General features: G+C 44.3%; 1 protein-coding gene across 5 annotated transcripts in view; it reads left to right on the top strand.

Moving 5' to 3' along the window:
• PHF20 (PHD finger protein 20) overlaps positions 1 to 22608 on the top strand; it is a 184254-nt gene that overhangs the window by 26739 nt on the left and 134907 nt on the right. For all 5 annotated transcript variants that reach the window (XM_067546848.1, XM_067546847.1, XM_067546843.1 and 2 more), the window contains one exon: positions 2859 to 2974. In XM_067546848.1, the coding sequence (XP_067402949.1) occupies positions 2859 to 2974 (116 nt within the window). The remainder of the gene's footprint in view (positions 1 to 2858; positions 2975 to 22608) is intronic.

The following is a 22608-nucleotide window of genomic DNA, read 5'->3' as shown; positions in this document are numbered from 1 at the left end:
TTGTGCTGTTCCGGGAATGCTGGTCTTATGATACTCCTTTTCGTCTGCTAAGATGATGTGTTGAAATCTTATCTGCTTTCTGAGATTCTGGTATATTTAATGTGTTTCTTGTAGCATTGCTATCTACTAGTTATCAGAAACCGAAATAAATATATGACCTTGGGTTTCATAGGATGGAAAGTGTTTAATTTTTCTGCCCCAACATAGTCTAGAACTGGGGTAGTGAAAACATTTCTCTTATCTATGATGGGGTAAATGCATTTGAGATCAACCAGTTACAGATTCAGAAGAGGGAGGAGGGAAAAGAAAACGCCAGTGAAGAGAACAAATAGATGCTGTCAGGGCTATTGATTATGGTAAGCCAGTGGCTTCAGGTAAGTAATGTAAAAAGTTGATCAGAATAGCAGTCAGTCTACCAGCTCTAACTCAGCCCCTTTGCAAATTATTTATTTTAAAGCTACTCTTAGAAGTTTTTGATGTTAGCTGAAGTCAGAAAAGCTTGTAATTGGATGAATCAGTGTAGTGACCATCATTCTGCACTATCTCCTAGCATACTAACGTTAAGTTCTTGTTCTTGGTGTCCTGTCCTGCTGGGAGTGAGGGTGATTTGATGCTTCCCATGATTGTGTGTTGGGAAGTGACCGGCACTACTCAATGTTAATAGCTAAAAAACAGCTGTAACCATACTGTGGCTCCCTTTAAAAAGTGACACTTTGAAGAACAAATACTGAGAGATTGTGCAGGTTCATTTGAAGCTACACCACATATCCAGAAGAGGGGCCTTTCCTACTCCTTGAATCTCAATTGTTCTTCTTTCCCTCTTGGTTCTTGATCCTACTCTCACCTGCTGGTTGACTTTCTTGTGCCATCTTACTCTGGGCCCAGCACCAACTCTTGCCACTTATTTGACTCTTCTGCCCCTCCACGTCATTAAGATTCTCGTTCACTATGGGTCTGATCCAGTGGGAGTCTTTCAGTGGGAATTTGGTCAGGTACTATTTGCTGAGACTTGAGTATTGTCATCACCTCTCTCTCTCACCTCTCTTTCTCACCAACAGAAATTGGTCCAATAAAAGATATCACCACACTCAACTTATCTCTCTAATATTCTGCAACCAATACAGTTACAGCGACACTGCATGCTATCTGGATTGTTAGATGAGAATTTTTCTAATTACTTTTTTCCATTTGCTTGAGGAAGGCGTTTGTTCTTTTTGTGTTCTAGTAAAAATAAACTTTTGCTTTTAAAATACCTTTTTTCCCAAAACTGTTAATTTGAGGCTAGACTTTCAGAAGGGCTCAGTTCTTATTTAAGAACATAGCAGTTGCTAGAAAGGATCACACCACTAGTTCATCTTGTCCAGCATCCTGTCTCGGTTAACGGCCAGAACACATGTTTTAGAGGAAGAAACCCTGTAGTAGGCAGTTATGGGGAAATCTTCCCTCAGAGAAAGCTTCCTCCTAAGCCTCCATAGTTAGATGTTGCCTTATGCTACAATGTTTGAGGATTTATATCCTTTCCAAAGTTCTTGCTTGTTTTAAAAATGCTTACTATTATAACCCTGGATATTCTTACTTGTTATAAAAGTCTGATTCTTAATGGAATCCTACTAAACATTTGTCTTTATATCTCATTTCAATGAGTTCATGATAAAAGGAAACAATTTGATCAGTATGTCACCTTTCACTTTCATTGCATGTCCCTTTGCTCTTGTACTGTGAGAGACTGAATAAAAGTTCCTAATCTACCTTTTATTAGGCTGTTCCTTATTTTGTATACTTTGATCATCAGGTCTCTCCTCTAAGTTAAACAGTCTCCGTCTTTTCAATCTCATATGCAAAACTTTGAGTTACTTGAGCATAGAGACTGTAGGAGTAGGTTGTAGTCTGTATTGAATTCTTAGGTTAAAATGTTGAGGTACAGATTTCAGGAAAAGTTGCTGTTGAACTGGACTTTGCAATTAAGTGGACTTTGAAATTAATAGGCTACTAAGGTAAGACTTCCTTAGTGTGTTTTAAGTAGTACTGGAGGCATTCACAACATTGGTTGTCTCTTTTTTTTAATGGTTTCCAGTAAAATACAAGAGAGACTAAAAGAACACCACTATGAAAATATAGGAAAGGGAAATAACATACTAAATAATACCTTAGATCTGAATTGACAAAAATAAATCAACAGTAATAATTCTTAGGTCTAGTCTTTATTGCATCAATGATGATACCACTAGGAGGGTACACTGAAATGTGCAGAGAAATAATGAACTAATTCAATGTTTTCAGGAAGCTCATTAAAATGGCAGTTTGTGAGTGTATGTTAATTCTGTACATAATTAACTCTTGAAGAGATTCCTCCCCAGTTTTCCTGTTTATTAGATCGGTGTGTGTGTTCGTTCTGAAATTTAACATCACAAAACTCAACAGTTAGGCAATAGGGAAAGGCCATGTTTCATCAAGTTAAGTGTTCTGTATTCTTTCGTTCCTTTGTATGTTCTTGAAAGCCGTTCCTCTTCTGATATTGATTTTTCTTTTACACCATATTTTCCATAAATACAGTGAAAGTGCACTCTATGGGCTATCATGGGTAATTTTTTAACATCAAACTCTCCCCCTCCCCTGCTCAAAAAGATATTAGCAGTTCACTAAGAGTAACTCATAAAAATTTGGTTGTAAAGAATTTAATATTGATTTGAATCTCAGCCAGACACTAGCACTAGATTGTTCCTACTTAATAGGAAACATTGAGCAATGAATCTTTAAGCTAGTACTTTTTAAGCATTTAGATGTTTTGGATTTACAGTACATAGATTTATTTTTGTGTGTGTCTTTATTAGTGATTGATATTCAATTGCATTTTTCAGGGCAATAAAAACAGCGGTGTTGATATTTACAAAATGACAAAACATCCACCGAATAGAAGAGGGATCAACTTTGAGGTGGGAGCCCACTTGGAAGCCCGTGACAGATTAAAAAACTGGTATTTTTTTAAAACTTCATATTAAACTTTTTGTGATAGTTAATATATCTTAGAATGTTACGAAGTCTTGGTGATATTAGTTTTATTCTTCTCCCAAATGTTCATGGAATCCTGTTTAGTGGTTTATAGGGAATTAGTTCATTCATTTTATCTGTGTACAACATACAAATTATATAGCAACTATTTCAAAGTTGAGAATTTTTTTCAGCCCAAAATATCCAAGACGAACCTCACCGTGTCCCCATCCAGCAGTGTTTAAGCTCCTACCGGTTTATAAGACTTGCTGTCTTGTACTCATTTCTAAAGGTGGCCAAATACTGGATTGAGGGACTGAAAATAGGACTGTCCTCCTGAGGTAGGTGCCCTCGGCTGAGAATGCTGCTCTGTTGTCTGCCCACTGGAGTTTAGCAGTGAGGAAGAATATTTGTTGACCGTAAATGCTATGATGGAGCAAATGGACAGAGTGTATATTGGAGTATTTAGGCTTTATGGATAATTCTCAGTATCTTGAATTGTACTTAAGTCATAGGAAGCTAGCTCACTGGACAGGTGTTATCTGCTGGCCCCGCTCAATAAGCGTGACACTGCATTCTGTCTGCACTATCTGAAGTGTCTGAGTGATCCTCAAAGTCGTTCCAGATACCTCTAGAGTGCCCTATGCTAGTGAAATTTTGAGGTGAGAGACCCATATCTGAAGATAGCATGAAATGCCTTTTACTATCATCTGGGAATCTAAGAGCAGCATGTAGGTCCAGTATTGCCTCTGAAATTGAAAATCACTGGAACTAAAGATTTATCTTCTGTGAATGCAAGGATCAGTCACAGTTTTCACCAGTTTACTTCATATTTTTCGTTCTGGCTGCCTGCGTCAACTCCACGTTACGTGGATTGAGCCTTGCTTTCCTCCATCTTGGTTTGGCAGTAGGCAGTCAAGGTGGTTCTTTCAGTGCTTGTTTATGTCAGTTCCAGTTAGGCATGTGCGTGACTCATGTACAGCTGCTGGAAAGTTTTTTTTCCCCCAGTGATATCTGTAGGGTTGGCTCTGGAGCCCCCTGGAGTCGCACCTCCATAGTGTCCTATGTAGGGCTCTGCAGACCTTCCACCTACTCAGTTCCTTCTTATTATCTGTGATGGTTAGCTGGAATCTATCGCCTCTTGCTTTGCAAGGGTCTCTCCTCCAGTGTTTTCTCTTTCAGTTGTCTGTAAATCATTAGAATTAAGTGTTGGTAGTTAGTGAGTAGTTAGATTGATAATAGTTAGATTAGTATGATCAATACCCTTTTCCCTCCTCAGGGGCCGGGGCATGCCTTGGTCCCCTGATTTCGAACCTGGTGGGGCTTGTAAGAAAACCATGCCAAAGAGTGACCCACACAGTAAGTGTCTTCAGTGCCTTGGGGAGACACATCAGAAGGAGCGCTGCAAAATCTGTACAGACTTTCATCCCCACAGGCAGAAAGAAAGAAGCCAGAGGCTAAAGTTCCTTCTAATGGAGGCAGCGCTACAGCCATCCCCAAGCCAGTCGGAGCTCGGTCCTAGCTTCTCAGCATCGATCAGGAGTGCAGTTGGGTCAGTTCAGGACACTGTGCTGAGGAAGGAGCCTGGCTCGAGACCCTCGGCATCGCAAGTGGTCACCAGCACCGAAGATTTCATCAAAGCCACGGCATCGCTCTCATTCTCTGGTGCCTAAGAAAAAGCGGAAGAGTGCAGATAGCGGTTGCTCACCCACACTTAAGTCTTCTGTGCCGGGCCACCCAAGCAGTGTCGCTGCTGTGGCAGCACCATTGATTCCAACCCTGCAGAGCGGTGCATTGAGTCCAGTGTTGACCAGGGAAATAGGGGAGGAAGAGCTGCGTTCACTGTCTACCCTGTAAACCTTTGAAGTGGCTAGGGAGCTCATCGAGGACATTGAACTACCACCGTCATGTCCTGGTGAAAGACCATTGGCGGAAGTGCCCCTGGTGCTGAGACAGCACACGGCACCATTCACAGGGAAACCGGCTATGATGTCCTGCCATCTGTCGCTCCAGCACTGAGGGGCACCACACCACCTTGGTCCCCTTGGAGCAGGGGTGGCCAACCAGTCGGAGACGAAGAGTCAAAAAATAGATGTAGATATCGCAAAGAGCCACACCTCTCTTACCCTCCACCAAAAATTCACGCTGATGCGTCAATTTCGGTGGCAGCTGGTCAATTTCACTTACAATCTCAAAGAGCCGCAAAGAGCTGCATGCAAAGAGCTGCTTGCGCTCACGAGCCGCATTTATATAAGCAGAGAGCTGCATGGCTCACAAGCCACGGGTTGGCCTCCCTTGCCTTGTAGCGAGCACTCCGAATTGGACTCAGAGGCAGAGTTCTGTGTGTCGCAGAGGAGTCGGCACCAGAGCTGGGAGATGCCTCACCCCTACTCCATGCCTTGGCCTCTGAAGTGGCAGGCCTAATGCAGTGGCCATTTTGGACCCTTGGGCCTTCCATCAAGCCCATGGCCCGCTGTCAGGCTGATCTCTGTCTCTCGTGTTGGGGAGTAGATCTTTCCAGGCTCATTTGGAGACAATTTCGAGACCTGAGTCTGGTGCTGGCACATATGAGGAGCCAGTGCATGGCAACGAATACAGCATCGACACCAAGATAGACACTGACGGCACCGACGCAGAGGAGGAATGCCCGGCACCGCAAGACCCATATGGTGTGGAAGGGCAGGATACCATTCCAGTGAGGGAATCATCTTCCCCATTGCCGTATGAGACAGTGGCAGGCTCCACTCCAGCGCCATTGGCAGAGGACAGCAGGGCCCTCCAGGACCTCCTTTGCAGAGTTTCACAAAACCTGGGGATCCAGTTGGAGGAAGTCTCTGAAGCAGGAGAGGACCTGATGACAGACTTCTTGTTTCTATCAGGGCCCGCTAGGGTTGCCTTCTGCCTGATTATGACCACTGACAAAAACATGAAGGTACTGTGGCAAATCATTGCCTCAATTCCCCATACCCCCAAAAGAATAGAAAGTAAGTACTTTGTGCCAGCTAAGGACTACGAGTATGTTTATAGTTACCCACACCGAGTCTGGTCGTTGCTGCAGCGAATGAGAGGGAGAGGCAGGGAAACCAGGGACCCATACTGAAGGCCAAAGACCTGAAAAGGATGGGCCTCTTTGGCAGGAAGACTTATTCTACTGGAGGCCTGCAACTCAGGGTGGCAAACCAATAGGCCCTATTAAGTAGATACTCCTTTAACACCTGGGGTGCTATGATGAAGTTTGTGGAGTCTGTTCCCTTGGACGCCAGGAAGGAGTTCATAGCCCTGGTAGATGAAGGCAAAAACAACAGTTAAAGCCTCGCTACAGGGAGCATTGAGTGCTATGGATGCGGCGGATGGTGTCATAGCCTCAGGGGTTGCAATGCATTGCAGCTCATGGCTACAGGCCTCGGACCTCCCACAGGAGGTCAGACAAATTGTGCAAGACCTCCCCTTTGAGGGTCGGTCTTTATTTTCAGACCAGACTGACTCACGACTGCATAGTCTTAAGGACTCTAGGGCCACTCTCAAATCTCTGGGCCTGTATATACTGACACAACAAAGACGTCACTTTAGACCCATAGTGATGGTGGCTGCATTCATCAGACAACAGGGGATGCAAGTTTTAGATGACTTGTTGATCAAAGATCACTCCCGGCAGCAGGTACAATCGAACATAGAGCTAGTAACCCTGATATTTGCCAACTTAGGAGTCCTGATCAGTGTACAAATGTCAACCCTACTGCCTGTTCAACAGATAGAATTTATAGGGGCAGTCATAGACTCAAACCTAGCCAGGGCCTCCCTCACAGAAGCTCATTTCTGGCCTATGCTCTATCCTAAAGGAATGGAAATGGCACCCCCTGACCAATCAGGAGTTGTCTAAGACTATTGGGCCACTTGGCAGCCTGTACTTACGTAGTCTAGCTTGCCAGACTGCTCCTGAGACCTTTACAGACATGTCTGGCCTTGGTGTACCGGCAGTCCAGGGACAGCTTAGAAAAGCTTAGAAAAGCTTAGAAAAGGTAGCCGCTGGTGGTTAAACTGGGTGTGGTATGTGTGAGAGTTCCATTTTCAGACCCGTCCCCCACCCTTACCCTAGTAACCAACGCGTCGGACATGGGCTGGGAGGCCCATTTGGGCTCCCTGAGGACCCAAGGGCTGTGGTCACAGGAAGATGTGTTGACCCACAGCAACGTGAGGGAACTAAGAGTGGTACAACTTGCCTGTCAAGCCTTCAGACCTCATCTGGAGGGCAAGTGAATTGCAGTCAAGAGGGACAACACAATAGCGATTTTTCTATGTAAACAGACAGGGTGGTGCTCACTCCTCTCTTCTGTGTCAGGAAGCCCTTGACCTCTGGCATTTCTGTATAGTGAACGCAATATACTTAAAAGTCTTGTACCTACTGGGATCCCAGAACATACTTGTGGACCACCTCAGCAAGTCAATATCTACACACGAGTGTTCTCTCTGTCTGGACGTGATCAACGACATCTTCTGAAGATGGGGGATTCTCCAGATAGATCTGTTTGCAATGAGGTCCAACAGAAAATGTGCTCAATTCTGCTCTTTCCAACGCCATGATCTAGGGTCAATTGCAGATGCTTTCCTCATTCCATGGTCAGGTTGTCTTCTCTATGCCTTCCCCCAATACCTCTGATACACAAGGACCTTCTGAAGACCAGGAAGAACAAGGCACTAATGATCCTGATAGCTCTGGCGTGGCTATGACAACACTGGATTCCTACACTTCTCAAGCTCTCTGTAGAGAGCCCGATCAGTCTCCCACTAGTGCCAGACTTGATCATGCAAGACCACGGCCATCTTCGCTACCCAAACCTGCAGTCCCTGCATCTTACAGCATAGAAGCTCCGTGGCTGAACTAGTGGAAGATGGAGCGCTCGGAGCAGGTCAGGGAGATCCTTCTGGGAAGTAGGAAACCCTCCACTAGGGCTATCTACCTGGAAAAATGGAAGAGATTCTCATTTGGTCTAGACGAAAAGGCACCTCTCCGGAGATGTCAACAAGTCCTCTCGTCCTGGATTGCCTTTTACATTTGAAACATTAGGGGCTGATGATATCTTTGATTAGAGTCCACCTAACCGCGATTTCAGCTATCCATCCATGGGTGGATGGCTGTTCGATCTTCTTGAACCACATGGTAGGTTGCTTCCTCAAGGGCCTAGACAGGTTGTTCCCTCAAACGCATCAACTGGTCCGCCAACGGGACCTTAAATTGGTGCTGTCCGCACTGATGAGGCCACCATTTGGACCATTGGCGACGTGCTGTCTCTTGTATCTGTCATGTCAGGTAGCTTTTCTAGTGGCCATAACATTGGCCAGAAGGGTTTTGGAGCTGAGGGCCTTGACGTCGGAATCTCCCTATACAGTTTTCTTTAAGGATAAGGTTTGCCTGCCAATCTGAACGTAATTTCACAGATTCATTCAAACCAGGACATTTTTCTTCTGGTTTTCTACCCCAAACCACATGCTAGCAGCCATGAGCAGAGCCTTCTATATCGAAAGAACGAGACCTTTTAGGACGTCATCTCAGCTGTTCATCGCAGTGGCAGAAAGAATGAAGGGCCTCCTGATCTCTTCACATTGGATCTCGTCCTGGATCACATCATGCATCAGGGCATGTTATGACCTGGCAAATGTGCCTGCCCTGCCATTGACAGCTCACTCCACAAGGGTCTGGGGTGACCTCAACTGCCTTCTTGGCCCAAGTCCCGATCCAGGACTTCTGTAGGGCAGTGACGTGGTCCTCCATCCACACCTTTGCGGCGCATTATGCCATCACGCATCAAGCCAGGGAAGATGCAGCGGTCAGCAGCATGGATCTGAAGTCAGTATCACGTTGAACTCTGACCCCGTCACCTGGGGGCAGGAGGTTGCTTGTGAGTCACCTAATTGGAATCAACATGAGCAAGCACTCAAAGAAGAAAAGACGGTTACTAACCTGTTATAACTGTTGTTCGAGATGTGTTGCTCATGTCCATTTCAAGACCCACCCACCTACCCCTTTGTCGGAGTCACCCAGCAAGAAGGAACTGAATAGGTGGAGTATAGGCAGAGCCCTACTTAGGGTGCCATGGAGGCGCGACTCTAGGTGCCTCCAAAGCTGACCCTGTGGGCTTCACTGGGGGAAAAGCATTCTGGCAATTGTGCATGAGGCACGCACACACCTAAATGGAATGGACATGAGCAGCACATCTCGAACAACAACAATTACAACAGGTTAGTAACTGTCTTTTACTGTTTAATTGCAGAGATAGTACTCAGCTCTTTGCCCCTGTCAGCATACAGATCATACTGCAACCCAAATATCTCTCCATCTCCCTCATAAGTCTTGCTGATTCTGATTTCCAGCAGAACGAGGACAAACTGGAATTTCCCATGAGGACCCTCTCTGGAAGGATGATGTGCTCATTGACACCTTGTACAGCACTTGTCCCAGAACAAGGCAGTTGTATCTGAAATGCCTTATACATTGTTAGAAAATAGAGGAAATTAAAGACAGCAGATCTTAAATCCTGCTTGACTGGGTAGAGGTATGAAAGAATCTAGGTTGTCATGATAGTTTTGCAACTACAAATATTTAAGGGTATTTGCATCATGTCTTAAACTTCTAGCTTTTGCTCAGATTAGGAGGACTGTCTTGATTCAGTTCTATCCTGAATCTTTGTGCATCTATGGTGTTCCTTCCTCTCCGGCTTCGTCTTCACTAGAGAAATTTGGCATGGTGACCCTTGTGTAATTCCAAAGCCTGCCTGTAACCCATCTTGTGTACATGCAAAAGTACAGTAGAACCTCAAAGATACGAACACCAGAGTTCCGAACTGACTGATCAACCAAACACTCTGTGAAACCAGAAGTACTGTAAGCAATCAGGCAGCAGCGGAGGGGAGGAAAAAAAAAAGAAAGCAAATATGGTGCAGAGCAGAAACAGTCTGGGATCTGTGTTGATCTTGTAAGCCAAGGGTTCTGTTTCACCCCCTCTGACCTGACCCCACCCCACCTCCCTTGGAGGGGGAGGGAGAAGCTGTTTTCACACACCCCTGACCTCCCCTCCGAGCCCAGGAAAGAAAGCTGCTGAAGTTGAGCAGCTCATGCTGCAAGGCAAGGAACTGAAGGTTGCAGCCAAAGCCTGGCTGGGAGCTGGAGTGGGAGTCAGCTTTGCTCTGGAGGAGTTTTAAAGGGCCACAGCCTGTGCACCAATATGGCCCAAGCTATGCCCGTGGCTGCACTCCTGGATCCTGCCAGCACCTCTGGGAGAGCAAGGGGCAGGAGAGGAAGGGGTGCTGGCAGCAGGCTGGCACCAACCCCATGCGACGTGCTGCCTCTGGAGCGTGGCAAGCAGTGCATTGAGCAGGATGAGCCTTGGGGAGAAGATGGCTGAGGGCTGGGGTTTGTAGTGCCAAGGGTGTGGGGCAGGCCCTCCCAGTTCAGCCCAAAGGCAAGAAGCAGGAATAGGGCAGGGAGTTGCTTGCAAGCCAGGCAGTGCTGCCAGGTGCCACTTTTGCAGAGATCTCTCCAAGCCTCAGCTGGAAGACACTGACTGCAGGGTACGGTACCATTATGTTTTGTTCAGAGTTAAACATTTCAGAGTTATGAACAACCTCCATTCCCGAGGTGTTCGTATCTCTGAGGTTCTATTGTACTCCTACGGTATATATTCATTACAGCTACTATTTGGTTTATATTTTATTTAAGCCTTTGTGGTCCTCCACCGTGCCATACTTTAACACTTCAAAAATACTCCTGAGAACGTAAGAATGGCCATACTGGCTCAGACCAATGGTCCATCTAGCCCAGTATCCTGTCTTCCGACAGTGGCAGTGCCAGATGCCTTAGAGGGAATGAACAGAACAGGATAATTATCAAGTGTTCCTTCCCCTCTCATCCAGTACCAGCTTCTGGTAGTCAGGCTTAGGGATACCCAGAGCATGAGGTTGCATCCTAGACCATCTTGGCTATCCTCCATGAACTTATCTCATTCTTTTTTTGAACCCAATTGTACTTTTGGCCTTCACAGCATCCCCTGGCAATGAGTTCTATGACTATGCATTGTATGAAGAAGTACTTCGTTATGTTTAGTTTTAAACTTGCTGCCTATTAATTTCATTGGATGAACCCTAGTGATTGTGTTGTGAAGGGATAAATAATACTTCCTTATTCACTTTCTCCACATGATTAGTGATTTTTATAGACCTCTACCATATCTCCCCTTAGTTGTCTCTCTTCTAAGCTGAACAGTCCCAGTCTTTTTAATCTCTCCTCACATGGAAGCTGTTCCATACGTCTTCTCGTTTTTGTTGTCCTCCTTTGTACCTTTTCCAGTTCTAATACATCTATTTTGAGATGGGGCAACAAGAACTGCCTGCCGTTTTCAAGGTGTGAGTGTACCACTGATTTATATAGTGGCATTATGATATTTTTGTTGTCTTATCTGTCCCTTTCCTAATGGTTCGTAACATTGTTAGCTTTTTTGACTGCTGTTGTACATTGAGCAGATGTTTGCAGAGAGCTATCCATGATGATGCCAAGATCTCTTTCTTGAGTGGTAGGTTCTAAATTTGTATATAGAGTTGGGATTATGTTTTCCAGTGTTCATTACTTTGTATTTATCACTATTGAATTTCATCTGCCACTTTGTTGCCCACTCACCCTGTTTTGTGAGATTCCATTGTAACTCTTGGCAGTCAGCTTTGGACTTAACTATCTTGAGTGATTTAGTATTGTCTGCAAACTTTGCCACTTTACTGTTCATTGCCTTTTTCAGATCATTTATGAACATTTTGAACAGCACAGGTTCTGTTACAGATCCTTGAGGGAATCCCACTGTTTCTCTTCATTGTGAAAACTGACCATTTATTCCTACCTATTTCCTCTTTTAATCAGTTAGTGATCCATAAGAGGACATTCCCTCTTCTCCCATTACTGCTTAGTTTGATGCGAGACCTTGTCAAAAGCTTTCTGAAAGTCCAAGTACACTATATGGACTGGATCACCCGCCTCCATGTGCTTGTTGACTCCCTCAAAGAATTCTAATAGATTGGTGAGGCGTGATTTCCCTTTACAAAAGCCATGTTGACTGTTCCCCAATATATTGTGTTCTGATATTCGTGTGTCTGATAATTCTGTTCTTTATTATAATTTCAAACAATTTGCCAGGTACTGAAGTTAGGCTAACCAGCCTATAATTGCCAGGGTTTGCCTCTGGAGCCTTTTTTTTTAAATATAGGCATTATAATAGCTACCTTCCAGTCATCTAGTACAGAGGCTGATTTAAGTGAGAGGTTACATTCTGTAGTTAATAGTTCTGCAATTTCATATGTGAGTGCCTTCAGAACTCTTGTGTGACTATTGTCTGGTCCTGGTTACTTATTACTGTTTAATTTATAGATTTGTTCTGAAAGGTCCTCTATTGACACCTCAGTCTGGGACAGTTCCTGAGATTTGTCACCTAAAAAGAATGACTCAGGTGTGGAAATCTCCCTCACATCCTCTATAGGGAGGACCGACGCAAAGAATTAATGTAGCTTCTTTGCAATGACTTTGTCTTCCTTGAGTTCTCATTTAGCACCAGGATCATCTAGTGATCCCATTGGTTGTTTGGCAGGCTTCCTACTTCTGATGTACTTTTAAAAATAATTGCTATTAGTTTTTGTGTCTTTTGCTAGCTGCTCTTCACATTTTTTTTTGGCCTGGCTAATTATACTTGACTTGTCAAAATCTATGCTCCTTTCTGTTTTCTTGAGTAACTGCTTCCATTTGCTGCATGCCTCTTGGCTCAATTTTGGTGGGCTCCTCGAATTCCATATGTTCTCTGCTCAATATTGTAGGTCTTGAATCTAATGCTGACAGCTTCCCAGCTACTGACTATATATTTCTGAGATTCTTTCCCCCCTTTGCTGTGAACCTCTGTGAAATGGAGCAGGCAAGGTCTGTCTTTCATTATTTTGGGAGAGCAAAGTATTTGTTTTATTTTGTATTTGATTTTGCTGTTGCTCTAGTTGCAGCTGCTCTGCTCTGCTTCCTGACCAACTGACGCCAAGATTCATCCCATCATGATCCTATTATTTCAACAAAATTGCCATTTCATGGCTGCTGGATTGTGAACTGGACTTCATGTCCCTCATTGTACTTTAAAAATACTTTCAAAGTGCGATTTATTAGATCATATGTTCAGTAAAATTTACTGGGCTTTCAGGCTTTGTGCCCTAGAATACAGTGGGGCTTAAAGTTTGGGGAATTTAAATGAATGGCTGGAGGATACTTTCCTCTTGGCTGGGGAGTCGTTTCCCAGGCGGTCCTTGTGGGTGATATTCACTCTGGTTAGAGGAGTTCCTGAAATCAGTCCCAGGTCGTCTTTATGCCAGTGGGGAGTAGGTCACCAGTCTGTTCCTAACTGATTATATAGAGGCATTTATAGAGAGTGGTGCCTCCCTCAATTGCTCATGCCTTGAATTGCACAAATTAATGATGCACTTAAAAGAATACGTATTTCATATAGGTCCCATGTGAGAATTAGAAAGAAATGTATGAGTGCCTCTTGGATTTCTACGTAGATTGTTACCCCCACCCTGCATATCAAACCCTCGTCTTCTATTTCTTTAGAAATCCTAGGATGCTAATTGCAATATTAAAAGTCCACATTGAAAGAATTAAAATGATCAGGAAATGTAAGTGCATTTTCAACAACCGTATTATCCTATATCCATCACAAAATGTTAAATTGGTTAACTTTATTATCAGTTTTTCCATGCAGATCTTCTTGTCTTCCAGTTAGCACGAGTAAAGATTTGGCTTTGGGATTTTTCTGTATAATTGCTTTTTCCTCACAAGCTGTGTATTTTAAACAAAATTATCAGCTTTCAAATAAAGGATTTACAAGGTTGTTTCTTTTCTTTTGCATGCAGATACAGTAACTTTGTTAGTATTTAACAAGCTATTTGTATTCATTTGAGCTATGGTCAAGGGCCTTAATAAACTTAAAATATTACTTTTGTTGAGAACTGGATGTACTTGCAATTAGGTTTGAATAAAATATCCCTAGAGTACATGCTGTGTGTGTGTTTAGTAGTATCTTGTAGTCAGTTATGGCAGATTCTTAATACTGTTAAATTTCTTTAATAAATGAGAATTTGTCTAGAGAATTTTCACTTCTATGCCACTGATTGGAAAGTTAAACGTATTTCTAATTGGAGAAGTACTGGCAAGTTGGACACTAATTTTTTTTTATAAAACAGAAGACAACATAAAAATCTGTTTCACAGGCAAAAGTATTTGTGTTAAGTTATAATAGTGTTTTTAGAGTAAGAGATGTATTAATTAAAAGCACCATTTAGTACAGCTGCTATTGAAAGAGTTAATGTACAATTTCACTTAAATCCTTACATATGCTGCATTTTGTAGTGCGTGTTATTGCATTTTTCATTTCAGTTGACTTCCATGATTCTGGATTGTCTGTTTATATAGAGTAGCACATATCACTGCAGGTTGCTGTATATCCATCTGAAGTTGTAGGAAATGGACATTTGTATGTATTTAAGAAGTATGTGGTCATTTTAATTTAAAACTATATTATAATGCATGTGCACAATGAGCAGAGTAAAGGTTGCATTGTGTCATCTTGAAATTTGTGGTGTTTATAGCTTTGCTTGCCTAATCATGCCACCATAATGTTCTCTAAAGGCAGCTCAGTAGATTAAACCTTTTAGGTTTTTTTTAAAAGAAAAGTTAAAATGTTTAATGTGTATTTTACTGATCTGTGTGTCTGTCCCTATCCAGCCTTATCCAGGTGGCACTCTGGTTCTGCTGCCATGTGCAGGAAATACATGAGTTTACGTTTAATCAATGATACTGGTATGCATGCCTCTTCAAAATGTCTGATCTTTGTAGTTAGAAGTACTAGTGGAAAAGTATGGGAGAAAGGGGTGGCCTTGGTTGGTACTCTTTCTCCACGCAAAGGCAGATGAGCTAAGTATGTTGTAGCAAAAACGAGAGTCCTGTAGCACTTTAAAGATTAACATTTTTAATTTCTGCAGGCATAAGCTTTTGTGGGCTGCAACCCACTTCGTCAGATGTAAGAAACAGAAATCAGATAGGAGGTGTATATATATACATCCAAGGGTAAGGAACAACGATTGGGAGGGTAGGTGTTAGCAAAGTCCATTCAGTTAGAGTAGATGAGGCCTATTCACAACCATTGATTAGAAGGTGAGAATGTGTGAACAGTGAGAAATACTTCTTGTAATGAGAGAACCATTCCAAGTCTCTGTTCAGACCCAGTTTGGTTGTGTCAAGTTTGCATATGAATTCCAGCTCCGCAGTTTCTCTTTGAAGTCTGTTTTTGAAGATTTTTTGTAGAAGTATGGCAACATTCAAGTCCACTACAGAGTGCCCTGGGAGATTGAAGTGCTCTCTGACTCGTTTATGGATGTTACCATTTTTATGTCTGATCTGTGTCCATTTATTCTTTTGCGTACTGATAGTCTGGTTTGGCCAATATACATGGCAGAGGGGCATTGCTGGCACATGATGGCATATATTACATTAGTAGATGTGCAGGTGTGGCTGATGTGGTTAGGACCTGTGATGGTGTCACTAGATTCGATGTGCGGGCAGAGCTGACAACGGGGGATAGGTTTCTGGTTAGTGATCTTCTTGTATGGTGTACGGTTGCTGGTGAGTATTTGCTTCAGGTTAGGGGACTGTCTGTAAGCAAGGATAGGTCTGCCTCCCACAGCTTGAGCAAGTGAGGGATCATCTGCTAGGTTAGGTTGTAGATCCTTAATGATGTGTTGGAGAGATTTTAGTTGGGGGCTGTAGGTGATGACCAGTGGTGTTCTATTGTTTTCTTTGTTGGGTCTGTCCTGTAGTAGGTGACTTCTGGGTACCCGTCTGGCTCTGTCAATTTGTTTCTTCACCTCTCCAGGTGGGTATTGTAGTTTAAAGAATGTTTTATGGAGATCCTATAGGTGTTTGTCTCTGTTTGAGGGATCGGAGCAAATCCGGTTGTATCTTAAAGCTTGGCTGTAGACAATGGATCATGTAATGTGTCCAGAGTGGAAACTGGAGTCGTAAAGATATGTGTTGCTTGTGGTTGGTTTTCATTATAGGGTGGAATTAATGTGACCATCCTTGTTGTAGTTATACTCTGTCACTAACCATTTGATAAAATTAACTCACTACCAAAATTTTCTAAGAGCTAATTGACCCTTCTGAAATGCTTTTGGCATTCTCAGCTAGTAGGAAGGTCTCTTTGGTTTATCTGGACATGACATCTGAAGGGATTCATTTTTCAGTTCTTTTCCGAGATCTTTCCGCCTTTTATGAGTCCTGCTTGTTTGAGATGGAGAATGGTAGGGAAAATATGATTGTTTGATGATGTTTGTGTTGACTTTGAGGTCTGTCATCAGGCAGAGGAGAATAGGACATCTTTATTCTTGGGAGTAGGAGTAATTGTGTGTCTCTAGAGTACAAACGTTTTATGATTGTTTGTTGTGGCCTTCTGCCAAATGGATCATAGTGATTGAGATATCTTACAGAATTGAGAGGGAGCCATGCAGGCAGTGTGTTCTAGCTGTTGGCAGTATTTTAGATTTGGTTTCAGTAAATCTTTCATTGACTCTTCCTGTAAAGCAGGGAGCCTGGAGTACTGGGCCTGGTGCAAGACCCCTGTCCTTTTTGTGGAAGGGTGATCCCCAGCAGCAAACCCCATATGCAGTGCTTGCTTTGTCTTGGTGATAGCCACTTTAAGGAGCGCTGTTCAATTTGTAAATTGTTTAAAAAGCAGACTCGGGTGGCGTGGGGCCTTCGCCTCAAGCAGCACCTGGTTGAACAAGCCAAGCAGCCTGATCTGGTACTGAGGCCCTTTACAGGCCAAAGATTGCTCTTCGGCTTGGAGAGTGCTGCCTCCTCTCATTCTGGGTCAGGTGCCTCACCGAATAGACGGAGGAGCCATTCCTTGTTGTCAGTGTCAAGTGCGTGGGATGGTGCAGGTACCTCTGACCCTTCTCTGGTACAAGTGGGAAGGGCAGAAATCTTGTACTGTTGACTCCAGTTCTGGCCTCTGTGTGTCCCCTGAGTTTGGTACTGATGAGGGAGTTACTGTTACCAAGTGTGTCTGTGTCATCAGCATAACAGGCAGCTGCAGACCTCCTCTGTCTTTTGGTCCTGACCTCACCGTTGGTCCAGGATTTTCCCAGGGCTGTACCACCTATGCCCCCTCCAGTGGAGTAAGCTGCTAAACCTGGTGGCACTTCATCCAGATGCTCCCCTTCCTGTGTTGGGGATGGAGCCAGTACCGGAATTTGTGCAGGGGACCTTGACACTGGGACCCTCTTTGGCCCTGCTGCATTTGATACCACAAGTGCTCTCAAGGCAGCTCTTCCTTCTTCAGCCCCCTCACTGATGTCACTACTTTTGGGTGCTCCAGTACTGATGTCAGTCCCAGTGCAAACCACTTCTGGATCCGTCTTCCTGGCAATGAGAGCTGGTTTTGGCTTAGCCAACACCTTTGTCTTCATCACCAGATGATACCGTGTTCGTCTTCCCTTTCTATCCCGGATGATTATAAGACGTACCAGTAACTGCATCCCTGGGCATTGTTCCTCCAAGAGAACACAAACAAAGTGGTGGAAGTTTTACAGCTGCTGTCCTCAAGTGTGGGCTCTCCTGATCAATAATGTGTTCCTCCCTATAGCCGGTGGGAACCCCGTGGATTACACCAGCCTCAGTACTGCTGGTGGCAAAATGTATGGAGAAGCGCTACTTTGTTCATATGCGCGGATTCCATGTGTTCCCACTCAGCCCAGAAAACCCTGGTAGTAATGCCAGTAAATGGCAAGGCCTGGCCAGGGTAGGTTCAAGTTTACCCCTAAAGGATAGAGACTCCAAGTGACTGAATGTTGTGGGCAGGAAGATATGTACCTCATAGTCCATGGAGATAAGGAGCATTAATCAAGAGGCTTTACAGGCCAAGTATGATTTCCTTAATTGATCAGCCATGGCTACATTCAAGGAGCAGTTGGCCAAGGCTCACATGTGAGGAGTTCTGAGTTTTTGTTGTGGAGGGTTGGTTGGTTGCCTGAATGGCCCTGCAGTCTATTCTTGACATTGTGGACACCACAGTCAGGGTCATGGCTTCTGCAGTAACCAGGAGGAAGGTTTCCTGGTTGCAGAACACTGGGATTGCTCTAGCTGTTTCGTAAGCCATACAAGACTTGTACTTTGGCAGAATTTTGTTCTTGGACAAGATGGGTGACACCGTGCATTCCTTCAAGGATTCCAGGGCTACCTTGAGGTCCTTGAGAGTGTACATGCTGTTCATGTAAAGACGCCACTATGGGGTGCAGTAGCAATAGCACCCACAGCATTCCTTTGTGCTCTTTCCCCTGAAAAAATGTGACTACACTAGAAAGAGGGATAGATCCCACAATGCATGTCGTGCCTTCCAGGACTACATCGGACTTCAGTGGTTCACATACTCATGGACAATACCATGGTGATGTAATATGTGAACAAGTAAGGGGTGGGAGGGGACACACTCCAGCTTACTCTGTCTGGAGGTGATCAACCTGTGGCAGTTTTGCATTGAGTAGGACATCACTCCAGTAGCAGTCCATTTGCCAAGAGTCCAAAATCATCTCATGGACCATCTCAGCAGGGTTTTCTCCCTGAACCGTGACTGGTCCCTGACTGTGTTCTCTGGTTCAATGGTTCTCAATCAGGGGTACGTAGAATCATAGAAGATTAGAGTTGGAAGGGACCTCAGAACGTCATCTAGTCCAACCCCCTGCTCAAAGCAGGACTAACCTTTGTCAAGCCGCAGCTTAAAAACCTCTGAAGATGGAGATTCCACCACCTCCCTAGGTAATCCATTCCAATGCTTTACCATCCTCCTACTGCAAAACTTTTTCCTAATATCCAACCTAGACCTCTCCCACTGCAACTTGAGACCATTGCTCCTTGTTCTGTTATTTACTGCCATTGAGAACAACCTAGTTCCATCCTCCCTGGAACCACCTTTCAGGTAGTGAAAGGCTGCTATCAAATCCCCCCTCATTCTTCTCTTCCGCAGACTAAACAAGCCCAGTTTCCTTAGCCTCTCCTCATAAGTCCTGTGCTCCAGCCCCCTAATCATTTTTGTTGCCCTCCACTGGATTCTCTCCAACTTCTCCACATCCTTTTTGTAGTGGAGGGGCCCAAAACTGGACACAATACTCCAAATGCAATCTCACCAATGCCAAATAGAGGGGAAGAATCACTTCCCTCGATCTGCTGGCAATGCTCCTACATATGGAGCCCAATATGCTATTAGCCTTCTTAGCAACCAGTGCGCACTGCTGACTCATATCCAGCTTTTTATCCACTGTAACCCCCAGGTCCTTTTCTGCAGAGCTGCTGCCTAGCTCGTTGGTCCCCAGTCTGTAGCTGTGCATGGGATTCTTCCGTCCTAGGTGCAGGACTCTGCACTTGTCCTTATTGAACCTCAGCAGATTTCTTTTGGCCCAATCCTCCAATTTGTCTAGGTCACTTTGTATCCTATCCCTGCCCTCCAGGGTATCTACCACTCCCCCCAGCTTAGTGTCATCTGCAAACTTGCTGAGGGTGCAATCTACCCCATCCTCCAGATCATTAATGAAGATGTTGAACAAAACCGGCCCCAGGACTGCTCCCTGGGGCGTTCCGCTTGTGACCGGCTACCAGCTAGACATGGATCCATTGATCACTACCCATTGAGTTCGATGATCTAGCCAGCTCTCTATCTATTTATAGTCCATTCATCCAACCTATACTACTTTAACTTGCTGATAAGAATACTGTGGGAGACTGTATCAAAAGCTTTGCTAATGTCAAGGTATATCATGTCCACCCCTTTCCGCACATCCACAGAACCAGTCACCTCTTCATAGAAGGCAATCAGGTTGGTCAGGCATGACTTGCCCTTGGTGAATCCATGTTGACTGTTCCTGATCACCTTCCTCTCTTCCAAGTGCCTTAAAATGGATTCCTTGAGGATCTGCTCCATGATTTTTCCAGGGATTGAAGTGAGGCTGACCGGTACACAGAAGTCTTCCAGAGGGTACATCCACTCCTCTAGATATTTGCCTAGTGCTTTTTATGCAGCCTGTTATAAAACTAACGAAGTCAGTACTAACTAAAATTTCATACAGACAATGACTTGTTTATACTGCTTTATATGCTACAGACTGAAATGTAAGTACTATATTTTTATTCCAATTGATTTTATTTTATAATTATATGGTAAAAATGAGAAAGTAAGCAAGTGCTGAGACACTTTTGTATTTTTATGTCTGATTTTGTAAATAATTAGTTTTTAAGTGAAGTGAAACTTGGGGTACACAAGACATATCATACTCCTGAAAGGGATACAGTAGTCTGGAAAGGTTGAGTGCCACCACTCTGGGTCATCTTCACAACATGAGGCATCCCTGTGATCGATTTGTTTGTGATGAGGGAAAACAAGTGTCAACTATTCTGCTCCCTGTGGGGGCATCAGTCTGGGCTCTCTTTCCAATGCTTTCCACTGCAGCTTGGTCTTTATGCCTTTTCCCCTTATTTTGATCATTCTGCAGGTCATCCTCAAGCTCAAGGTGGATTGGGCCATGCTTGTTGCTCTTGTGTGGCTGAGACCGTGCTCTTTCTCAGACCACCTTGCTCTGTCAGTTCAGCTTCCCATACCGCTTCCTTGCCATCCCGACCTGCTCACTCAGGATCATGGCCACACCCTTTACCCTGCAATGAGCTCCCTGCACCTTTCAGTGTGGCTGCTACATAGCTGAATGAAGAGGAGGACCAGTGCTCGTCAGCTGTCCAACAAGTCCTACTCAACAGTAGGAAGTCCTCTACTAGAATGGTCTACTTAGCGAAGTGGAAGGGATTCTTGGTGTGGTCCTTGGCCTGCGGGACTCAACCGACAGGGGCTTCCATCCAGATCATCCTGGAGTACTTGCTGCATCTCCAGAAATCAGGCCTTGTGCTCAGCTTGCTGAGAGTGCATTTGGCAGCAATATCAATGTTCCATGTCCTAATTCAAGGGAAGTCAGTTTTTTCCACTGCCATGGTGATGAGATTTCTGAAAGGGCTTCTCTGCTTACATCCTCTGGTCCTAGAACCAGTCCCCTTGTCAGACCTAAACACAGTCCTGACAGCTCTGGTGAGTCCTCCATTCGAGCCCCATGTGGCCTGCCTGCTGCCCCTCCTGTCTCAGAAAACCACATTTATGGTAGCCATTGCTTCATCAAGAAGGGTTTGTGAGTTGCAGGCCCTCATGGCTGTGCTGCCTTACACTCAGTTCTCCATGGGCAAGGTAAAGTTGTAACCACACCCCAACTTTTTATTCAAGGTGGTTCCTCAGTTTCATCTGAATCAGATGGTCCAATGACCTGTGTTTTTTCCCTAAGCCTCACTCTTCCCCAGAAGACCAGCGCCTCCATGCTCTGGATGTCAGGCAATATCTTGCCTTTTATCTAGCCATGGCTAAACTGTTTGTGTTTTGCCTCACCTGTTCGTGTGATATGCAGATCACATGTAGAGGCAAGTGGTCTGGTCCCTGCATAAACCATCTCAAGATGGATAACATCCTGTATCAGGGCTGCTTACGAGATCACTTCAGCTCTGCCTTCTCAGCGGATATGGGCTCAGTCCACAAGAGTGCAGGCAACACTGATAGTGTTCCTCAGTGATGTTTCCTTACTGGACATTTGCGGGGCAGCTATGTAGTCATCCATACAGGTTTTATTGGACCACTTTGTTGTTACTGCATCTTCTAGAGCAGATCGAGGCCTTGGAAAAGTGGTCCTGTGATTCTTATTTCAATGGTCTCTGAGACCCGCCACCTAAGCGGAATACACGTCTGCATTTACTTGAAGAAGAAAAGGTTATTACTGTAACTGTGGTTCTTCAAGATGTGATACAGATGTGTATTTCACAACCAATCTTCCTCTCTGCATTGGAATTTCCTCTCATAGACTTTGGGTGTGAAGAAACTAAGGGGGACTGGGGTGGCACCATTTCATAGAGCCAGGGTAGGAGCCAGAGCCATGAGGTGCGAACGCCACCCCGATATGGGGTACTGCTAGGGAAAAATCTGTCTCCGGCACGCTGGGTGTGCACACACCTAAGTGGAATACATGTGTCTATCACACATCTTGAAGAACCAGTAAGTAACAAGTTTCTTTTTGAGATTGATTTAGGAGGAAAACCAAGATGATGTGGTGATAGCAAATCTTTCTTCATTTTGTAAAAAAAAATACCTTTGACTAAAAAGGTTTAATAAAGAACATCGGATACAGATAAAGAGTAAAAAAAACCCTACTTTTTATTTTCTTTAACAGGTTTGCAAAGCTGGGCACAACTCCAGAACAAAAAAAAATCTATTCTGAAAGGAGCGCGCCCCTCCTTTATTATTCAGCAGTATATATTTCCTATCCCGGCCGAAAGAATCCCTCCCTTCGTTCCCCATTGGCTGGGTACTAAAAGGTTTACACCTTTCGCGACCGCCTACTACATACATTGTCTTTTTCATACAAACGTCATTCCATGTTCATGCTAATGAACCAATTTTCTATGCAGGGTGTGCGATAATAT

This window comes from Emydura macquarii, unplaced genomic scaffold, assembly GCF_026122565.2.
Source record: "Emydura macquarii macquarii isolate MOO-44397 ecotype Brisbane River unplaced genomic scaffold, CSIRO-AGI_Emac_v2 contig_1170, whole genome shotgun sequence".
NCBI lineage: Eukaryota > Metazoa > Chordata > Testudines > Chelidae > Emydura > Emydura macquarii.
Note: the sequence above shows the minus strand (reverse complement) of the source record. Positions and strands in the feature narration are given on the sequence as shown.